The 20,673-nt window shown below is 39.8% G+C and overlaps 2 protein-coding genes across 2 annotated transcripts in view; both read right to left on the bottom strand.

Annotated features, from left to right (window-relative positions):
• The window catches only part of itgb5 (integrin, beta 5), a 60,631-nt gene extending 53,367 nt beyond the window's left edge, over positions 1–7,264 (bottom strand). Inside the window, exons 1-5 of the mRNA XM_034146506.1 lie at positions 6,665–7,264; positions 5,716–5,801; positions 4,736–4,940; positions 3,804–4,053; positions 1,832–2,000 (exon numbers count right to left, since the gene is read on the bottom strand). Of these exons, the coding sequence (XP_034002397.1) occupies positions 1,832–2,000; positions 3,804–4,053; positions 4,736–4,940; positions 5,716–5,801; positions 6,665–6,743 (789 nt within the window). The 5' untranslated portion in view covers positions 6,744–7,264. The remainder of the gene's footprint in view (positions 1–1,831; positions 2,001–3,803; positions 4,054–4,735; positions 4,941–5,715; positions 5,802–6,664) is intronic.
• Positions 7,265–9,095: 1,831 nt separating this feature from the next.
• On the bottom strand, positions 9,096–19,452 carry rbm44 (RNA binding motif protein 44). The gene is made up of 16 exons (XM_034146799.1): positions 19,311–19,452; positions 18,866–18,940; positions 18,189–18,367; positions 17,386–17,591; positions 16,690–17,167; positions 16,577–16,608; positions 15,974–16,114; positions 15,129–15,288; positions 14,957–14,991; positions 14,773–14,857; positions 14,078–14,177; positions 13,867–13,989; positions 13,696–13,763; positions 13,412–13,485; positions 12,829–13,051; positions 9,096–9,720 (listed from the first exon to the last, which is right to left on the bottom strand). Exons 1-16 carry the CDS (start codon positions 19,450–19,452, stop codon positions 9,427–9,429), a joined length of 2,415 nt encoding a protein of 804 aa, XP_034002690.1. The 3' UTR covers positions 9,096–9,426.
• Between the last annotated feature and the right edge of the window lie 1,221 nt (positions 19,453–20,673).

Below are 20,673 nucleotides of genomic sequence, written 5' to 3' on the forward strand. Positions count from 1 at the left end.
GAAGTGGGCCAGTTGAAGTTAGAATTTAAATGTCACAACTGAAGTGGGCCAGTTGAAGTTAGAATTTAAATGTCACAACTGAAGTGGGCCAGTTGAAGTTAGAATTTAAATGTCACAACTGAAGTGGGCCAGTTGAAGTTAGAATTTAAATGTCAGAACTGAAGTGGGCCAGTTGAAGTTAGAATTTAAATGTCACAAGTGAAGTGGGCCAGTTGAAGTTAGAATTTAAATGTCACAACTGAAGTGGGCCAGTTGAAGTTAGAATTTAAATGTCACAACTGAAGTGGGCCAGTTGAAGTTAGAATTTAAATGTCACAACTGAAAAGGGCAGTTGAAGAGATTGTAATGTATTTGATTTCCCACCCGGTAATCCATGAGGATTTTATTTTATTTCCTTCTTCATGTGCCAGAGGGTTCATCTAATCTTATAAGAGAGTGTTTTTATATTGTGGTTTCCTACTTTTACTAGAAGATCTGAGTACTTCGTCCACCTCTGTTTACAGATGACAGAAGCAACATATCAACACATAACATTGCTTTATATTTTAGGTAAGCCTCCATATTTAACTAAGAACTCAATATAAGTTTCTATAAGTTTCCCACTGATCCACACACACTGAAACAGCAGCCAGAGCGGTCTACCACAGGCCCGCTGCATTATCAACAGGAAACAACAGTGCTGACTAATGCACGCCACTACAGAAACACAGGCACTTATACAAACAACACAGTATTTCTACTTTTACCTAGGTAAAATATCTGCTAACTCCTCTGCAGTTAATCCCTTTCTCTCATTCAATAAACACTTGTCTCTGTTTCACACAATGCAACTACTTAATGTTTATTTTAACTCATGATCAACTTGACAGTAAACTGCCTGACCATACCTACAATATCAAACAAATAAAAGGATGAATGAGTCTCTGGGACGGACTAAGCCCCGCCTCCTGAGCAGCGAGGGTTTGAAACAGTGCGGCAGGAGTAAATTACAAGGCAGGAGCCGCTCGGAGGAAGTCATTCTCTTCCTGAAGAAAACAATTAAATTGGCTGAGGAGAGATCTGACTCGTCCTCATGTTTAACCAGCTGCAGCAGACGGCACTTCCTGTCTACCCCCCCCCCCCCTTGTGCTTTTAATTAACAAGCAAACAGGCCAGACGCTTGTCACGGGGGCATCTTCCATGCAGCCGAGTCAGGGGGGGGTTACGTAAGATAACAGTGGATGCAAGGCAGTCTTTGAATTATTCATATCTTACACTGCATTGTGACTTTCATGTATTGTATACCTCTGTTATTCTAGCTTTTTTAATTCTCTTTGCTTTTTAATGACTGTTTTTAAATGTCATTTTATAAAGTTTTTCCGCTGCACTATTTCTTCATGCTCTCAATGAATGTTTGCAAAGCCCTTTGAGTTGCCTTGGGTTGAAAGGTGCTGTATAAATGAACTTGCATCGCTAAGAGAGAAGAGATCAAGTTTGTCATATATTGTCATGTTTTCGTATATTCATTGAACTACGCTTTTGAGTATTTATATTTGGTGTGAATATAGTTTTTTTCTTTTTTATAATTGTTATATTTTTGACCCTCTCTTACCACTTATAATAATAATAGATTACATTTGTATAGCGCCTTTCAAGGGACCCAAGGCCGCTTTACATGATGAACAAACAAACAATGTGATGGGTTAGGGGTCAAAGGCCATGGTGAACAGGTGAGTTTTTAATGATGATTTATTTCCTTATGTTGTTCATGTTTACACCACAAAGCAAATTCCTTGTTTGTGTCAACGCACCTGGCGATAAATTCAGATTCTGATTCTAAAGACTTCCTCACCTTACAAACGGCGGCCTGCAGGATGGCGTCGAACCCGCCCTCCGGAGCGTCGCGGTTGCGAGACACCATCTGCTTCTGCACCTCCTGGTTGAAGCGGTCCACTTTGTCCGTCAGCGAGAGGATGTGGCGGAAACCGAAGGTGGGGACGCAGTTGGGGAACAGTTTGTATCTGTGGGTATCGGAGATTAAAGGTCACCTGTTATGCAAAATCCACTTCTTCATGTCTCTTCTTCATCAACATGTGTCCCCTCTGGGTAAAGAGATTCTGAAAGTTTCAGGAAAAAAGATTCTCTCACTTTTTGTCCTGATCCATTTATATAAAAACCTGTCTGAAAATGAGCTGATCAGATTTTGGCCACTTTATGATGTCATAACAATTTTTAGGGTTGTGTAACCATTAACCATTCATACTGTTTCCTTATTGCCAACCTTGATTACTCCCTGTAACTTCAGGTTTATGTCGCTGTAACTAGTGAAATGTTCTCAACTAACTTGTAAATAAAGAATTGCAAAAAATTAAATCTGACATTGACAGATTTTGGAAAATACAGGCAATCAAAGTAAAGTATTCTCATATAGTATTGCGATTACTTTTGACTGATATTGCAATTAGAATATAACACATTCATATTGGACGGAATAATCATAATTTTTTGCATTATTTTTGTCGATTCCAATAAAAATATGTTGAAAATATAAATGGTATGATTAAAAGTTTGCAAGAATAAAAAAAATAAAAAAGGTTTTTATCCTAAGTCTGGATATCATTTGCAGGACATCTCTGCAGCACCAACAGTACTTCATTCAGAATGATGTTTTGACACATATTTTTGCCTTTTTACTCCACCTCCTGTGATTCATATATGGCACAAGTCCATATGAAACTCAGACTCATTGTTGAGCTCTATACTTACATAAACAGGATGAACAAAGGCAGAAGTGAGCCGGGTTGCTAAGAGGTCAAAATGCTGTCATCTATCCCTTTTAATATTTCCCTGCCGTGCTTCACTCACACACACACATATACACACACATATATACACACATCATATACACACATATACACACACATATACACACATATACACACACATATACACACATCATATACACACACACGCATTGAATCAAAAGCCATAACCTAGATGTGAAGTGATGCGCGATGCAGAGCGCTCTCAGCTCCGGGGCAAACATGGTGCTCCGCAGCTTCTGACCCTCTGTCTGTTCGCTGCCTGTCACTTTGCCCTCATCAACAAACCCTGCTGCATCCCTCTGCTTTATCAAATATGAAGAATCTCCCATCCCTGCAACTGAAGGATATCCAACCATGCATGTTTCATGAGTGTGCAGAAATAGAACGAGTGGGTTTGAGTCAATTGTTACTTCACTTTCATCTCCTGACAGAGCGCTTCTTCAGTCACACGCAGGCTCCTTGTGAGGGCGTCATTTATATTCATGCTTTAACCCTCCTGTCGTGTTCGTTTCTCCGCCCTTACTTTGGGGTTCAATTTGACCGGTCTGTTTTAACTGCTCTTAATTTAACACAAAAAAACATGAATCATCACCAAACTAGTTTAACCCCCTTTTAAGCTGTAAAGTATTTCTCAGACTACTGGTTTACATGTATAACTGCAGTGAACATACAAAGAGTAAACACTGAAAATGTAATTAAACTTTCTTCGATTTGTAGGTTTGTACTATCTGATGGATGAACATTATCAAGGGTTACCCATTCATTTACATGTGGTGAACATCATAGGTGTTACAAAGTTGTATATTGTATATGTAAATGTCCCCTCTGCTGGACGAATAAAGGTATTCTGATATGTTTAAATGCCTACTGTGGAGGATATCATAAGGGCCTTGAGGCAATCAAATGTAAAACATAATATTTGTGATTGATGAAAGTAGTATATCGGTCAGATTTGACCCGAACGTGACAGGACGGTTCAATCCTGCAGCCGCTACTCACCCATTGCACGGATTCTCCTGGTACTTGGGAGCAGTGTAGGAGAAGGGCGACATGTTTTTGTCCACGAAGGAGCCGAAGCCTAGCCTGAAGTTGCTGGTGAGCTTTCCCATCTCCAGGGCCAGCTTGGTGCCCAGGTTACGGATGGTCTCCAGATCGTCCTTCATGGAGAGAGAGAGGTCCATCAGGTAGTAGAGATCCACGGGGTAATCCTCCACCTGCCGCACCTGCAGCTCAAACGAGGTCTGGTCTCCTGGAGGGGCCGAGGAGAGAAGCTGTGAGCTGGTTTACTCACACTGACTAACACTTAAAGGGGTACTTTATCCAACACAAAATGACACACAATTCTTAAAGAAAGGTCGTTTTCATGCCTCCAGGGAGAAAGAAGAATCCAAAAACTATAGAATCATCTTGACGAAATGAAGTAAATGGGGGCAGCAGTAAACAACAGGGAAACTTTATCAAAACATTTATTTACAAACCGTCTCATTTATCCAGTCCCATGCATACTACTTTACAAACACATGCATATGACTAAAACCGGATTATTTAAAACACTACTAGACAGTCTCATGCTTTTGCAGGCGTGATGCTCTGTGTTCATAAAGTCAGCTTCTATTATAAAATGCATGAAATGATCAAAATAGTGAGCATACCACTGAAAACACAAGACTTGGATGACATTGCACGAGTGTTGTGATAGTTTGTAAACAGATGTTTCGATAAAGTTTTGCTATTTTAAAACCTGGCCACCATTTACTTTAATTCATTCAGACTTTTCTCAGATTTTGGATTCTTCTTTCATTGCTTCTTTTAAAAGAAACTTACATTTACATCCATTAAGACTCGAGGAAAGAAGCTTTGTATTATTCATTATGTGTCTTTTTTTAACCATACCATCTCTCAGGCGTGTGCACTCTAAAGTCTATCTTTACCTGGCCGCAGGCTGAGGGAGAGTTTCTGAGGCTGAATCTGAACCACGTCGTTCTGGGTCCACCCGGACCCTTTGGAGCTCAGAGGCATGTTGTGCAGCACCGAGACGCTGCTGGTGGGGTACTCGATGAACCGAGCGTCACAGCCTCTCTTCTGCAGGTTCTGACTGAAATCACAGCGTGTCAGAGTCCGCCCCCTCCCAAACTCCTGAAGGATGGAGAGGAAACAAACCTTACGTTATTGACAGTGGTGGGAAACATAATGATACAAGTGGCCTACAATCATTGTTTGACCTCCAGAGATGGCAAAAGTACACACATCCTTTACTCAAGTAGAAGTACAGATACTCGTGTTTAAAAATACTTTGGTAAAAGTAGAAGTACTTACTAAACTTCTTTACTCAAGTAAAAGTAAAGAAGTATGGGCTTTGAAATGTACTTCAGTAAAAAGTACCCATAACTAGCAGCTGTTTTAAAGAGTACCTGACCTCCCTTTATATTAATAGAACAATAATGTCATTGTTAGCAAATGAATGTTTCCATGCTGAACAACGGCAACATGACAACGTTTTCATTGGTCCCTCTTCTTTAGAGAAGACCAGGAAATGATGGATACACGGATCGTGTTCAAATCAATAGGCACGCAATGACTCTAAATAATAATGATCACGCCACCAAACACACATTCAAACTAAAGGAACCAGCCTGTTTGGAAAATGTAAGAAGTAGAAAGTACAGGTATTTGTGTTCAACATGTAAGAAGTAGAAAGTACAGGTATTTGTGTTCCAAATGTAAGAGGTAAAAGTAAAAAGTCGTCAGAAAAATAAGTAGTGGAGTAAAGTACTGATACCAGAAAAATTTAACAGTACAACAAAAAGTACAGTAACGAAGTATTTGTACTCAACTACTTCCCACCTCTGTTGACCTCTATGGAAACTATACCTGCACAGTGTTTGCACAAATCATGAGAACAATGAGGTACCTCTTGTGCGCACCAGGCGCAACTGCGGTGAATCAGGAGGCATTCTTCACAGGAAGTAGCGCTGCCACCCATACACATGTTAAGACCTGAAGAAGATCAGAGACAGGGAGGGTTACAGTACAAATAAATAACTGGAAAAATAATCATGAATGTAGTTATAATGGGACTTAAAGTTAGGGACCAGAAAACAGACCTGCTGTACTCCATGTGAAATGTATGGTTTTCAATAGCAGTGTGTCTGTTTATTCAGCTCTATGGTAATGTTTGTTGTAATGATCTTTTCTTATGGTATGTATCTCCAATTGAGGTGACATCAATGTAATGACATCTCTCAGTAAAAATGCAGTCCAATAAAACTAACCGCCAGAAAAACATACCAGTGATCTGACTCAGTGCCAACAATAGTTAAACATTAGAATATTCACAAAGGAAGTTTGCATGGCATTGCAGGGGTGGTTTTCAGGTCAGTCAGTTTAAAGAGTGTTGACATTTTCACAAGTGTCATCTTACTTTGAACTAAAGGCCTATAGGGACCTTATGTTTTTGCTAAATTTGATTTGGTCAATTTATGCAGCTTAAATGCACATACAAATATGTTTTAATCCAGAAATAGAGATATGTTTTGAATTACTGACAGGTATTCATTACATTGCCCAATTATCATTGAATTCACACACTGAAAATTGAGAAGGACTGAGTTAGGCACAGTGCAATTCCATCATATGTTCTGATGAAAGAGGGTATAAATTATATTTTCTCAGAGCCATGGCTGCACTGTAAACAAACATCCAAATGTTGACTCTCCTGCATGTGGCTCCAGTTTACAGTAGCTATTCTTCCTGTGTGTGCCCCAAACACTGACCCACTGTGTGATGTTTCTACACAAACAGGCTCGATAGAAGATAGCAGATAATTTATTGCAAAGGCAGACAATCCCGCTTTGTCCTACCTCTCGCAGTGTGCAGAAATGTTTCCAGAAGCATGCAGCACACAGCCGCTCTCCACATCCACGTCCCCGGGCTCCACATGGTGTCAGTCGGCGTGTTGTCGAAATACCAGATTTGTGTGTCTATTCGCAGCTGACACCGGTAATTACTTTACCATCAGCCCTCTCATTGGATTAACTCCTCTTTATGTGTGCAAACCTCCACAATAAAGTGTGCTTTTAGACCATCTCAGCCCCTCTACAGCGCGTTGTCTGGGCTCAGTGTTGTATCCGCGTAAAGGCATGGAGCCTCTTCCATTGTTTTAGATTGTGCAGAAAGGGAGCGCTCCTCGCAGTCCTGTTGATCCTGAGGTTCTGTTGTTGGACTTCTCCACAGCAGATTTCCACGTCCTAATGACTACTTCACCCATAGCTGACAGCAACTCCACAACTTCTCAATGGATTTCATGGCGCTCCTCGGTACCACACGGTGGAATTATGCGCAAAAAAAAAGGTGTATAGGAAACAAAAAAGGCCACACAAAGATAAATGAATACACACAACTCCAGCAGCGGGTTTCTGCTCCAGGTTTCAGTGTTGCCTTTTCGGTTTGTCCGGTTTGTGTCCCAGCTGGAATCTCCGCCCATTCCCTAGCAGGGATTATATTAACCCCTCCGCTGCTGGTTGAACAGTTCGCACCACACTGTGGTTTAAACCCCACAGGAGGCAGAGGAGCTGCGGACACCTAGTGGTGGATCCTGGGGAATCATCCAGGGACTGTGCCCCTTTTCCACCAAACCGATTCCAGGGCGAGAGATTCCAGAGGTGAAATACACACTTTAAATTAAAGGTCACCTATGCAAAATCCACTTTTTCCTGTCTCTTCTACATCAACATGTGTCCCCTCTGTGGAAAGAGATTCTGAAAGTTTCAGGAAAAAAGATTCTCTCTCTTTTTGTCCTGATCCATTTATATAAAAACCTGTCTGAAAATGAGCTGATCAGATTTTGGCCACTTTATGATGTCAAGACGATTTTTTGGCTTGTGTAACCATTAGACAATCACCAACCAAGGTAACCCCCCCCCCACCTTATCACCTGAATCTCCTCCTCGAGCACCATTGTGTTCTTTTTAACCAAATATCTCTCAGAGGGGCGTGGGGAGGGGCTCCTTATTTTCATCTAAAGTAACAGACAGAGAATCAGCACTTTTTGGTGGGAGTACGACTATCTAGGACAGTTATAGTGGGGGTGCCAAACCCGGCAGCACCAACGCCTGGTCTGCCACATGTGGAAGTAAATCATTTTTTCCGTTCTTCCGCTTAGAAACCTAGCCGAAACGTCCAATAATTGAAATGACGTCAGCCCTCGGCTTCAATCCATGGCAAGCCTTCAATCTACGGCACAACACCTGTTCCGGGCTAGAGCCTGATTTAGCTCCGGTTCTTCCCGTTTCAGCCGCAGCGGAGCCGGCTCTAAGCAGGAAAACCAGTTCTTAGCTGACCCCACTCGGCTGCCCAGCAAGAACCAAGAACCAATACGTCACGCTTACGTCGGAGGGGGGCGAGATTAACCTGAGCAATAACAGATAATGGCGAGTACGAAGAACCAGTTAAGCACCAGAAAAGCACAATAACTGTTCCCGAACCGGAACCGGTTTGAAGGAAAAGGGGCATCCACAGAACTGTAGCTGGGGTCACATTTGACTAGCCTTTTAATTTCCTCTTTTCTTTTACCAAAATTGGTTGAAGGCTGGCAAACACATCAAAAAAATCCCAATTTTTTTTTTGGAATTTAGCATGTTACTAAAATTGGGTATTTGGTGTAAATTGGAATTTCATACAATTTGATATTTATTCTGATTTGGGCCACTTTCATATGTGGTCCTAAATCAGTTACTGATTAGATTTCGGATTCCCACACGTAAAAAATATAAATACTGTCACTGTTTCAAACAAATGTTGGATTAAATGCAATTCGGAAAGACATATATGTAAACTGCAAAGTGACTGGATGACAGAGGCATTCAACCGAAACATGGTAATTCTTGGGACATTTTTTTAACCATTTTCCTCTTCATCGTTGCTATCGAGAATTACATTTAAACTATACTCTAAATGCTGACCTAAGTGGCCTCTATTGTTACTGCAGTACAACTTTGTTATTTCTTTCGTACATGACGGTCTGTTCAGGACTGTAACTAGTTCAACCAGGATTCTGATCTTGGCCACATTTAAAAGATAATGTAAACAGCCAAACAAAAATAAATCTGAATTGAGCACCAAAAGAAGCAGGGTGTGAATGCAGCCATATTTAGTATTATCCAAAGGTCGAATTACAGCATGCAACCTTGTCCATGAGTCAAAGGGAGGCAGCTTCACATTGTATCACTGGTCCCTTTGTCTCCTCGCGTTAGAGAGGTTAATCCAATAAACAGAGCAGGGCTAACAACAGAGTTTAAGGTGGGCAAATGTTGTGTCCTTTTTATTGATAGAGCTCATCAAATACAAACAAAGCAAGAGGACATCAAATGCAAACAAAGCTGATGCATATAAAACTGTATGCAAGTAACTGTATGCCAAATAAATAACTAGAACTTTCTATGAAGCATCTTTTGAATATACAACTCAACTGGAAATGACAAAACTATTAGTAGAATGTAACAAATCTTTTAAAGAAAACCCAATTCCTTTAGGTGAATTTCTCCCTCTGAACTACTCGAGTTGTAAAGAATAAACTGGAGATGTAATGATGCTTTTTCAACAAATAACTGTAAAGACTGCTTCTTCATAGCTGTGTGGCGCTCTCTGGCCCGGTGATGAGGTCAGAGGTCATCTCCCTGATGGTGCGGAGCGGCAGGCCGCAGAGGACGCCCTTGTGTTTGGCCTTCAGCTCCAGCAGAGCATCCAAAAACCTCTGCCTGGAGACGCCCGGGTGGAGCTGAGTGAGCTCCGTAATCAGGGTGTTGAGGCCTCCCAAGGTGCAGTAGTTCTCCTGCACCATGGTTACCTTCGCTGTGGGCGAGACGCACACCACCCTCCTGGCCCTCAGGCTGGAGCTCAGCGGCGGCTGACTGATCAGCTGCAGAGAGGGAGTGATCAAAGCATGACAAAGACATATAGAGCTGTTTAAACTTTCAGGATCGTGTAAAATAATATGATATAAAAGCACAAATATATTTTATTTGTAAGGCAGCGATTAATTTTTATATTCATCATGGTTTTGTCTATAAAATGTCAGAAAAACTGAGAAAATTGCCCAGTAAAATCAGGGATGCAAACTCATCAGGTATGAAAAAGGTGACAAGGATCCGAGCCCCCCCGACCCCACGGAATATCGGCTTTAAAATGAGGAATAACAGAGGATTTTAGCAGTCAGAACTAAAGCAGTTAATAATAACAGAAACGCCAAAGAGTCACATCTAATAGAAATATATAAAAGCATTTATTTTAATTGTGTAGCAGTCAGTTTATAATTTTGAAAATGTATTTTCATGCCTCTGTGCAAGGCTTAGTCTTTCTATCTTTATAGCCAGTGGTGTAAAGTAACTAAGTTCATAAACTCAAGTACTATACTTGGGTACAATTTTGAGATACTTGTACTTTACTTAAGTATTTCAATGTTTTGCTACTTTGTTCTTCTACTCCTCTACAGTTCAGAGGTAACTGGTGTACTTTGACTCCACTACATGTATTTAATACCTTTAGTAACTTCACAGATGTGGATGAATGATGTGAAATATAATCAAGTGTTAAATCAGACTTTAGTTCCACCTGGAGTAAATTCACAAGCTACCCTGCAGTATACAAAGTCATTCAAACTAGCTGCACCTTTACCAGCTTTGAGAACACTTTAATGATCAATCATTATAAAACATATCATATATATTATTCTGAAATGGACCAATCTGCACAATGACTACTTTTACTGTCGCTACTTTAACTATATTTTGATGATAATACTTTTGTACTTTTACTTGAGGAACATTTTGAATGCAGTACTTTTACTGTAACAGAGTATTCCTACACTCTGGTACTTCTACTTTTACTCAAGTACAAGATCTGAGTACTTTTACTTTTACTGTCGCTACTTTAACTATATTTTGATGATAATACTTTTGTACTTTTATTTGAGGAACATTTTGATTGCAGGATTGTTCTTACACTCTGGTACTTCTACTTTTACTCAAACCTGAGTACTTCTACTTTTACTCAAGTACACGATTTGAGTACTTCTACTTTTACTCAAGTACAAGACCTGAGTACTTCTACTTTTACTCAAGTACACGATTTGAGTACTTCTACTTTTACTCAAGTACACGATTTGAGTACTTCTACTTTTACTCAAGTACACGATTTGAGTACTTCTACTTTTACTCAAGTACAAGATCTGAGTACTTCTACTTTTACTCAAGTACAAGACCTGAGTACTTCTACTTTTACTCAAGATATATACTTATACCACCTCCGTTTATAGCCTATGAAAAAAACGATTAGAAAACGAAGGCTAAAGCTAACGTTAGCAGATAGTGACAATGTATGCTAGTTAGCTAGCTCAACGATTCATTAAATAATATTGCGACAGGAACACTTTTCAGTGCACATCACGCTCTGCCGCTCAGGTCAGGGAGCTCTGCTCTGAAGTTCTGAACACCTGAACGGCCCGTTCTAACAGCTGTTCACCAGCGGTCCAGTCTGTGCCACAGTGACTCCGGACCACACAGTTAATATTAACGAACGCACCCGTAGGTAATGTAGCTGCTGAAGCTAGACCCTCATCCCGGAGCAACAGAGCCTTATTACACATCCATGAGCAGAGCCGACAGGCAGGAATACTCGAGCACACAGCTCTCGCTTCATTATAATATATAAAAAGATAACACCATGCGTGTCATGATGGCACATAACAGCTCGCGGCCGCAGATTACTCCGGGTCCCAGACACCCCCCATACCCCAAAAATATTTTTATTGCAGATCTACATGAATCACACAAACGACCTATTTTGGATTCAAAACGGCGAATTTCGCCGAAAGGTGACAAGTTTGCATCCCTGAAAATGTTCCAGAGTCCAAGGTGACTACTTAGTTTTGTCTGACTAACTCTCTGAAGCTTTAAATATGTTACTTTTAATATCATGACATTGTTATATAATATCTAACAAAGGAAGCAAAACATCTTGAACAACTACTCAAAGATTGATTCATTCTTTATTATTATTGTTGTATTAATGATTTTTATTTAAAGGGGACCTATCATGCAAAATGCACTTTTTGATGTCTTTTATACATAAACATGTGTCCCCGGTGTGTCAGGGAACTCACGCAGCGTCAGAAAATAAAACCCTCTCTCTTTTCCTCCGTACCCAAATCTCTAAAAACGGGGGTACAACGAGCGGATACAGATTTGCTGCCGATATGACGTAATTTCGGATAGTGGACCCACAGAGAGTTGCTATCAGAAACAATGCCTGACGTGTTTTGGATGTAATCTCGTCTTTGTTTACATTAGCAAGCCTCGCTAACCTGTACTGGAGAGCATGTGTGTGAAGAAGCAGGAAATAAAAAGGAACTCACCTTGTGGTATAACCGGCAAGAGAGAAAGCCTTTGAGCTCCATACTGTTTCAGAAACAATCCTTGATGTGGTTTAGAACAGGATGGCGTTTTATCACAGCAGAATTTAACTTTATCTCCGGTAGAATTCTGATCAGGCATTAGCTCAGGCTCCTCTTTTTATTTTTTCAAACTAAGGACCCAAAATCCGCGTTTCTCTAAACAGGGCTGGAATAGAGGGATTTGAGGGATGTCTAAAATGCATGATCCGTTTGTATTTTGAGAAAAACACATCATAGACATGTTTTTATATATTTGTATATATCTGAGACCCATAATATATGCCTTAAAATAGCATGATAGGTGCACTTTAAGCTCTCTTATTTAGCAAGGGTCACCTAGTCACAACTGTCAGGGGCCTTGGGTACACAGGGAGACACACATTACATAAAAAGCAGCTGTATCTGTTGGTCAGCTCCAAATGAAGAAATAAGCATCAATAATGTTCATAATTTGCACAGCATGTACAGTAGACAATTAAAAGAAGCATAGATAAGATACTAGAATTTCACTTTTTCGTTTCTTACAAAATCTCATCGTTTTTTTCTGCATAAAGTGAACATCATTGAACTTTTCACCTTTCTGTCTGCGCTGCTGGAGTCAGACTTGGAGGTTTCTGTTTGGGCGGACTCCGGCCCCCTCACGGTGCCCGAGGCCTGGTCCTGGTCCTGGTTCTGGGTCTCATCCCTGGCTCTGTTGATGTGCTCCACATGTAGAGCATGGCCGTGCATGCTGCTGCCATTCAGCTCTCTCACTGCAGCCTCGGCAGATTGGGCTCCACTTATCATCACTATGGCAACTCTACAGAACAAAGAGGGACATGTTACACTGACGGCGATTTGGGAAACAAATTGCTGCAAGAACATATTCACTTATCTAACTGACGAAGGACTTATGAATACACTGCAGGTTGTCATATATTCATTGTTCTTAGCTTTTTTAGTATATTTTAAATGTGGTGTAAATACTAGTCTTTATTATTTTTAAATGTTAAATAATTATATTTTTCTGATTTCAGGCATAACATAACACAATTACAGCTGAAGAACATTGTGTTCTTCATGCAACCACACATAAATCGGATGGATGCATGACAAGAAAAATGTGTGTGTGTGTGTGTTGCAATATATATATGTTCTTTAGAGCAGAGCAGATGCTCACCTCAAATCGTTCTTTAAAGCAGAGATGCTGACTTCAGAGGCATGGTATTTCTCAAACCACTGCATCACATCACACTGGGAAAAACAAGAGTCAGTTAAAGCCTGTACCGCCCCCTGGTGGCTACACCTCTGTAATACAAGGCCATAACATTACAAAATCTGACTAGCTAATAAAACATGTCTAACAAATACATATTAAACAACATATGACAACTATAATAGCATTTGTTCTTATGAGTACTGCTTTAAATGGTAATGTGTGTGCAGTCAGCAGCAGAACCTCACCTCTGAGGCGTTACTGGGCAGGTTTGAAACACAAAGTAACGAGCTCTCCACCTCCTTGCTGCCGGATTCTGTGGGTAACACAAATTCTCCACTAAGGATTTCATCCCAAATATATTTAAAAACCTTATATGTGCAGCTATAGTGCTTTAACTTCCATCCCTGATCTCTCACCACTGGTCTGATCTGTTGTGATCACCGTAGGGTCCGGCTCGGTCTCAGCAGCTGATGCAGGCTGCAGGTCTTCTTCAGCATCGAACCACGCCTCCAATGTGCTGACATCTTTACATGCAGCTGCTGCTCACACAGAGAATGACACATCTTCTGATTAATACATTAATGATCATGGGATTTATTAAAACATTAGAGGGGTGCTTCTGCTTACGTGTCTGCTTTTCTTCTGGCTTGTGTGCATTATGGGTAGCATCTCTATCCTGGGGGACAGCCTTCTCCTTGTTCATTTGTTTTTCCTCATTGTTACTCTGCTGGCGAAGAAATGAAAACAAAACATCAAAGATGGTCAAACTGATGAGGATGAAATGTCACATTTTGTTTAACTAAACTAATGTCAGGGGAGACTCCACAAAGAATGGATTGCTGATAACACCATGAACAGAGCGTCATTTTGAACCGCTATCCGCCCCATCCAAAGGACCAACAAATATTATGCCAATGATATAACATCGCAAACACACCCATTAAGTGTGTTTGCAGAATAAATATTTTGTTTATATATTTACGTAATCCTTCAGGGCTGTCTTTGCATCCTGTCACTAAATCCCAAATTGCATGGGTTTGATTGGAACATGACGCCTTCACATGGCTACAATCACTGCTGCAGATATCAGTGCAAAGTCTGGCTATGACAACCTTTGAGTGTAGTTCAGTTACCACCAACTCTCTTTAGACACTAATCATTTCACTGTAACTGTGTGTGGCTATTAACTCTGATCTATGTGAAATGGACTGTTTTTACAATGAGGTTCATTTACATAGAAAGGTCTCCAAGTGGTATCAAAATGCAGTTAGGGTGAATTTCAGATGTGCTTTGTGTATTACTTAGTTCTGTCCTATATATACCTGGCATTCACTTCTGATTTGATCATCAGGACATGCAGTGTCTTCACTTGGTGAGGTGTCATGTTTCTGCGGTTCCTGGGAGCTCCTTGGGATCAGAAACAAACACATTAGAGCATCTAGAGCCTAGTCAAAGCTAAACTGTTCAAATTGAATACCTTCACACATATGCACGTCTGTGACATACCCTGATGGAACATTTCCCAGCACATCACCAACCATCTAAACAGGGACAACAGAGAATTAAGTCATTACTATCACAGCTGGGGTTATAATATATGAAATGACAAACATTTTTAAGATAGATGTGCAGAAAGACGGCCTCCAAGACATTATAGGGTTAGCAGGCTGAGTCTCACCTGAGCAGGGATGTAACTCGTGGTTGTCTTCTCAGAATCAACAGAGAGAGGCTTCTGCTGCTCCAGAGGGACGCCTGCCAGGATCTGATCCCTCATCGCTTTATAGTCACACTCCAGTTTTTGCAGAACAGTAGCAATGTTTGCAGGAGGGTTACTGGGCCTACAGAGAGAAGGGAATAATACAAGTAAAGACCATTCTGGCACACATTGACTGCCTGAAGCATTTATCTGGTTGCTTCCCACACTGTTTTTATTACTACAATAAACTGTAGTTTATTCCACTGTTCAGTATTTAAATTGTACATTCTGCATTTACTTGGTCACAACATTCTCTGCCAAATTAAGGTTACTTCATCTGCATTACTTGCACACTGGTCTCGTAACATAATCTTGCACTTTTTTTCAATTGTTTTTCAGATTTGTTATACGTCTTATATATTATGTTGCATTGTTGGAGGAGCTTGGGACTTAAGACTTTCAACACCATATCTACACTACAGTTGTGGTCAAAAGTATTATAATGTATTTCATGACAGTCTTGACTTTTCAATCATTTCTACAACTAGAATGATTGGAGCACACACTACTTGACAAAAATCATGAAGTTTGGTTCTTTTATGACTTTATAATGGGTCTTGATCTACTTGGTCAAAAATATACATACAGCAACATGAATTGAGTTGTAGAAATTATTGCAAAGTCAATACTGTCATGAAATGCATGTTCTTTACAAGTGTATGTAAACTTTTGACCACAACTGTATGTGGGTCGTGCATGACGACAATTAAGCGTTTGAATGTTGAAAAAGGAAAACTCTGGTAAGCTATAGATTGATGTGTCCTTACTGTGGGGCGAGCAGGCCTCCCTCAGCGGAGGAGTCGTTCAGGGTGGAGCAGTGCCGTCTGCACATGCTGTAATGCAGGGCCAGGAGGCTCAGCTCCGCACGCTGCAAACACTGACGTTCCTTTCTCAGTTTACAAGCCAAACTGGAAAAATATGTATATAATTAATAGTACTACTGTTATGGAGCAGTCGGAAAATCAACACACATCCACATAAATGATCCATTGTTGTCTGTTTATTTTAAGAAAACTGAGAAAATAGTCAATTTTAAACAGATAAACAAAAGAGTTGAAGCCATGCGGCGTATTACAGATATCTTGTATCATGCAGAGAACACCATGCGGTTTCTATCACGCGGTGGAAAATTGTGAGTACCTGTCCTAAATGAAAGGGCCAAAACCACGCCTATATGTGACGTCACTTTAATTCAGTGATAGTCAATATCAATAATGAACACAGGGATATCCATAACATCCTCTGCATAATATAATTACACTTACAAAACATGAATTATGGATATAAATAAGGTAGATATGCAAAATGGCTTCAACAACTACTGTGGAAGAAATTCCCACGTTTAGTGTTGGACTGTGTGTGTCTCATACCTTTTCCCTTTTTCCTGGAGTTTGGTAAATGCCTGAAAGCGAAATGTTTAAATAGGTTATGTTACATTGTTTTTCAAGCTATTATAATAATTGCTCTTTAGTTTGATCATTACCTTTACAATTGAGTCCAGATCTACCATATGGACTTCAGTATTGATATGTTTGTCAGCTGTTTCTGGGCCCGTAGTTTGGGTGTCGGCTGACGTGCACAGTGGCATCTCAGTGCCAACCATCACGTCACAGGTAGTAACCCGTGGTGTAGAGGAGATGTGCTTTTCTGCAGTCATCCAGGTGTCACTGCTGGCTGCCAGAGCTTCACCATCAACTGAGTGTAGCCCGTTGTTATGAGCTTTCATATCGTGACAGGTTTCATAGGCGAGTATGCTCTCATCGTTCTCCATGATGCTATAGAAGATGTGACCTTGATCTTCAAAGCATCCTTCATTTGTGCTGCTTTCCTCAACCAGAGATGGGATGGTCTGTCCGTCTGAGTGGATGGCGCTCCTGTCATTGTACTCTGTGCCATCCATCTGAATGCTGTCAACACTGTAATAATCAGGAGTGTTTTTTTCAATATTTGGCCATTCTGATCTGTAACATGAAGCAATCAGAATCAGGTTTTTTGGCAAGTAGGTTTACAAATACAAAAAATGTTCTTCAGTCATACCAATCCCTAATTTAACCTCAAGCTATATAACTATAAAATCCAGACACGTCAAGCAAAATATAAAAAGAGCTTAGATGGGCATGATTGAGCTGCAAGATATGAACAAATGTCACATTGTGTCAGACACAAGATTCATACTCACGGTGATGGACTGACTTCAGCATGTGTGTCGTAAGCACTCTGGCCTTGGGGCCTCGACATCTGGCTCTTCGGCTCTCCCCACGGTTGGCTTCTTTCCAGATCCATGTCCAGAGATAAGTTGGCCAGGGCTGCTGGATCTTTGCATACGGCGAAGCTGCTGGTACTGCTGCTGGACATCGGCCTTTGTTCATATAGACGGGATGACTCCTTCAAAAAAGCCTGCATTAATCTTTTTGCCCAAGGGAATTTAGCATTTACAACTACGAAACAGCCAAGACAGAGTGAGCAGGATTTTTCAGAAGTTTGCACTTCCTCAACTAAACAAGAGTTACGGTTCTCGCCTGCGGGTAGACTCCAACTATAGATTCAATCTCTTTTTGGAACGAGCTGAATTTTGTTTTTGCCTCAATGCATTTGCATTTATTGGCACGATGTCCTCCGTTTTCCTAGCTTCCTCTTGGATGCATGCTTTTCCTACACCTGGTCGCTACGTTTTTATAGATTGATGCCAGGAAATGTCAAAAACACAGGAAAATAACTAAATGTAAGCAGAGGACAAGCCATCTGCAGATACAGACACACCCCTACACACTCTGAGTGGTAAGTGGTGATTGAGAGGTATAATTACCTTTAGAAAAATCCAACTCATTCTGCCTTTCATGACTACACCCAGAAGGAGTATTCAGATGCTTTACTTGAGTAAAAGTACCAATACATTATTGTCAAAACACTTTAGGTTAGTTACTTCCCACCTCTGACTACACGAGTGTTCTAACTTTATAAAGACATACAGAAAGTTTGTACCCTCTGATCGGTTGCTTCATGCGAGTAGAACTTGCTGAAAGCGGATTGGTAGCTTTGCTGCGGCTTGAGGAGCGGTTCGGTGCGCAAGGTTTCCTCATGTTGACGTTGTTGTGATCCATCTCCGCTGCTGCTATTGCCAAAATGGAAAGGGTCTCTCGCATTGGGAAGCATCTCCAAGTCTAGATGTGTACAGGAGCAAACAAACATTATGATAAAGAAATGAAACCTTATATAGTATGGGAGTTGAGTTTTTATAATTAATGTGACTAAATATCTTTTCAAGAACCAAGCCTTGGACAAATGTTTCTTTCCAATTATTTCTTTTCTTTCTTCTAAAAAACAATGACTTTTATGTCAATGACTTTAAAACAGTAAATAAAAAGGGAAATGCTGGTAGTGTATGAGGTTTGTAAGTTACCGGTTCTTGCTATTGCTGATGTAGATCTGAAAACAAAACAGCATTAATAATAAATCACTGTAAAAATGATAAAACCTTCATTCATTTGATGAAATGTCTTAGTATTCACTGTACTGACAGTGAGACATGCGTAGGCCTGTTAGATGTTATGGTTGGCAGTGCAGGTCTGACACTATGACAATCTGCATTGTAAATAAAAACAGTAGTCAATATTTGGTCTGTGCACAGCTATTAAAATATGATATTTCCACAGACTTACGCTTCACATAAACATGATGCAGAGACAGCTCCAGGGCAGGATGTCTCACCAAGAACCAGCGCAACCCTCCTCCGTCTAGGAGAGAGGAAAACAATTAAATATGAAAATGAAAATGGGCTGCAACATGTAATCAAAATGTCTTACACAAAGGCGGGCAGGTAGACTCTAAGTTTATATAATAATATATTAGCCATTACTCTCTTTTATTGCCATATAATTTCCGTTTTCATTTAAAAGATGATAACCCTAGTATGAATATTCAATCAATTATTAAAATACGAATTGTCTGATTTATAACACACCAAAAAATTAAGAGAAATGCCCATAATAACTCCCTAGAGTCCAGGATGACCTCTTTAAAAAAGGGTCTTGTTTTGTCTTAACAGTCAAAATCAAAAAACCATTTGGTATACGATTCTTTAATTATTGAGAAAGAGCAGCATACCTTGTATAATCTTTCTGTCTTCACAATTCAAACGGAGGTACCACTGCAGCAGCCTTTGGTCAGTTAATTCCAGGTACTTATGAGATTCCACCAATTCAAATATAGACCTGTAAAATGAACAACACTGGTCTTGTTTATTCATACATTTGGTAGGCTGCAACTAAATGATGTTTTAATTATTGATTAATTTGGGGATATAAAATAGTAAATAGTGGTAAAAATGTCCATCCCAGTTTCTCAAAGTCAAAAATGATTTCTTAAAAAGTATTTTTTTTAATTAATACAAACCCAGGGATATTCAGTTTGATATAAAAGAGAACATAAGGATAATTTATTTCAAGTAGCATTAAATAAAAAAATACTCAAATAAAGTACAAATATGTCAAAATAGTACAATACTAGAGTATAACATTTCCAACACTGATAAAGCCTTTTTAAATTTGAGTGAGGATACAAGAGTCACATACCTGTTCAGGTGGAATATCTGGTGTACTACTGTTGATGAAGAAACCACAGTTAGATGATAAATCCGGGGTCAAAAAGTGTGTAACATTAGCTTATAAAACATACAGTCCAGTAGTCCACACAGAAACAAGATGTTCAGTCAAAGTACCCTGCAGTAGCACAGGTGAAAAATTAGAAACAAGTCATGTTGTAAGTTAACCAAATGAAGATCTGCTATTTATTGACAGTAGGCTATGTATGCAGAGGTCCTGCAATCAAAATGTTACTCAAGTAAAATATAAGCATATAATTTGTTTTAAAGAAACAAGTGACTGTGACTGTTATAATAAATGTAGTGGAGTAAAAAGTACATTATTTACCTATGAATTATAGTGAAGTAGATGTACAAAGTGGCATAAAATGGAAATACTAAAGTAATGTACAAGTACCTCAAAAGTATACTTTAGTACAGCACTTGAGTAAATCTACTTAGTTACTTTACATGACCAGTAGCCTATGTTTGGGGGTCGTTACTTACTTGGACATGTTTTTTCAATCAGCACATTCCAATATGGCACCATGTACTGGTACAGTGGCCAGCCATCCAATATCTGAAACACAGATATGGTTTTAGTGTCCGAAATAGTCCAAAAATGAAATTAAAATTAGCAGTCTTTTAGGTCGATAAAAACGTGACGTTAATGTGTCTCCATGACAACTAAGCACAACGTTAACGGTTATTCACGTGCGTCACTTTATCACTACAATCCACCATTTTTTTTTTTTTACACACTAGTTTCCTAGTTTTATTAAAGATTACGTTTTTTTTAAATTATTATTTAACATGTAAACTACGCATTCTGGTACCATCTGAGAAGAAAACCAACCAAAAAGACAACATTCACTTCAGGCAAACAAG

Source organism: Trematomus bernacchii, unplaced genomic scaffold (genome assembly GCF_902827165.1).
Source record: "Trematomus bernacchii unplaced genomic scaffold, fTreBer1.1, whole genome shotgun sequence".
NCBI classification, from domain to species: Eukaryota; Metazoa; Chordata; class Actinopteri; order Perciformes; family Nototheniidae; genus Trematomus; species Trematomus bernacchii.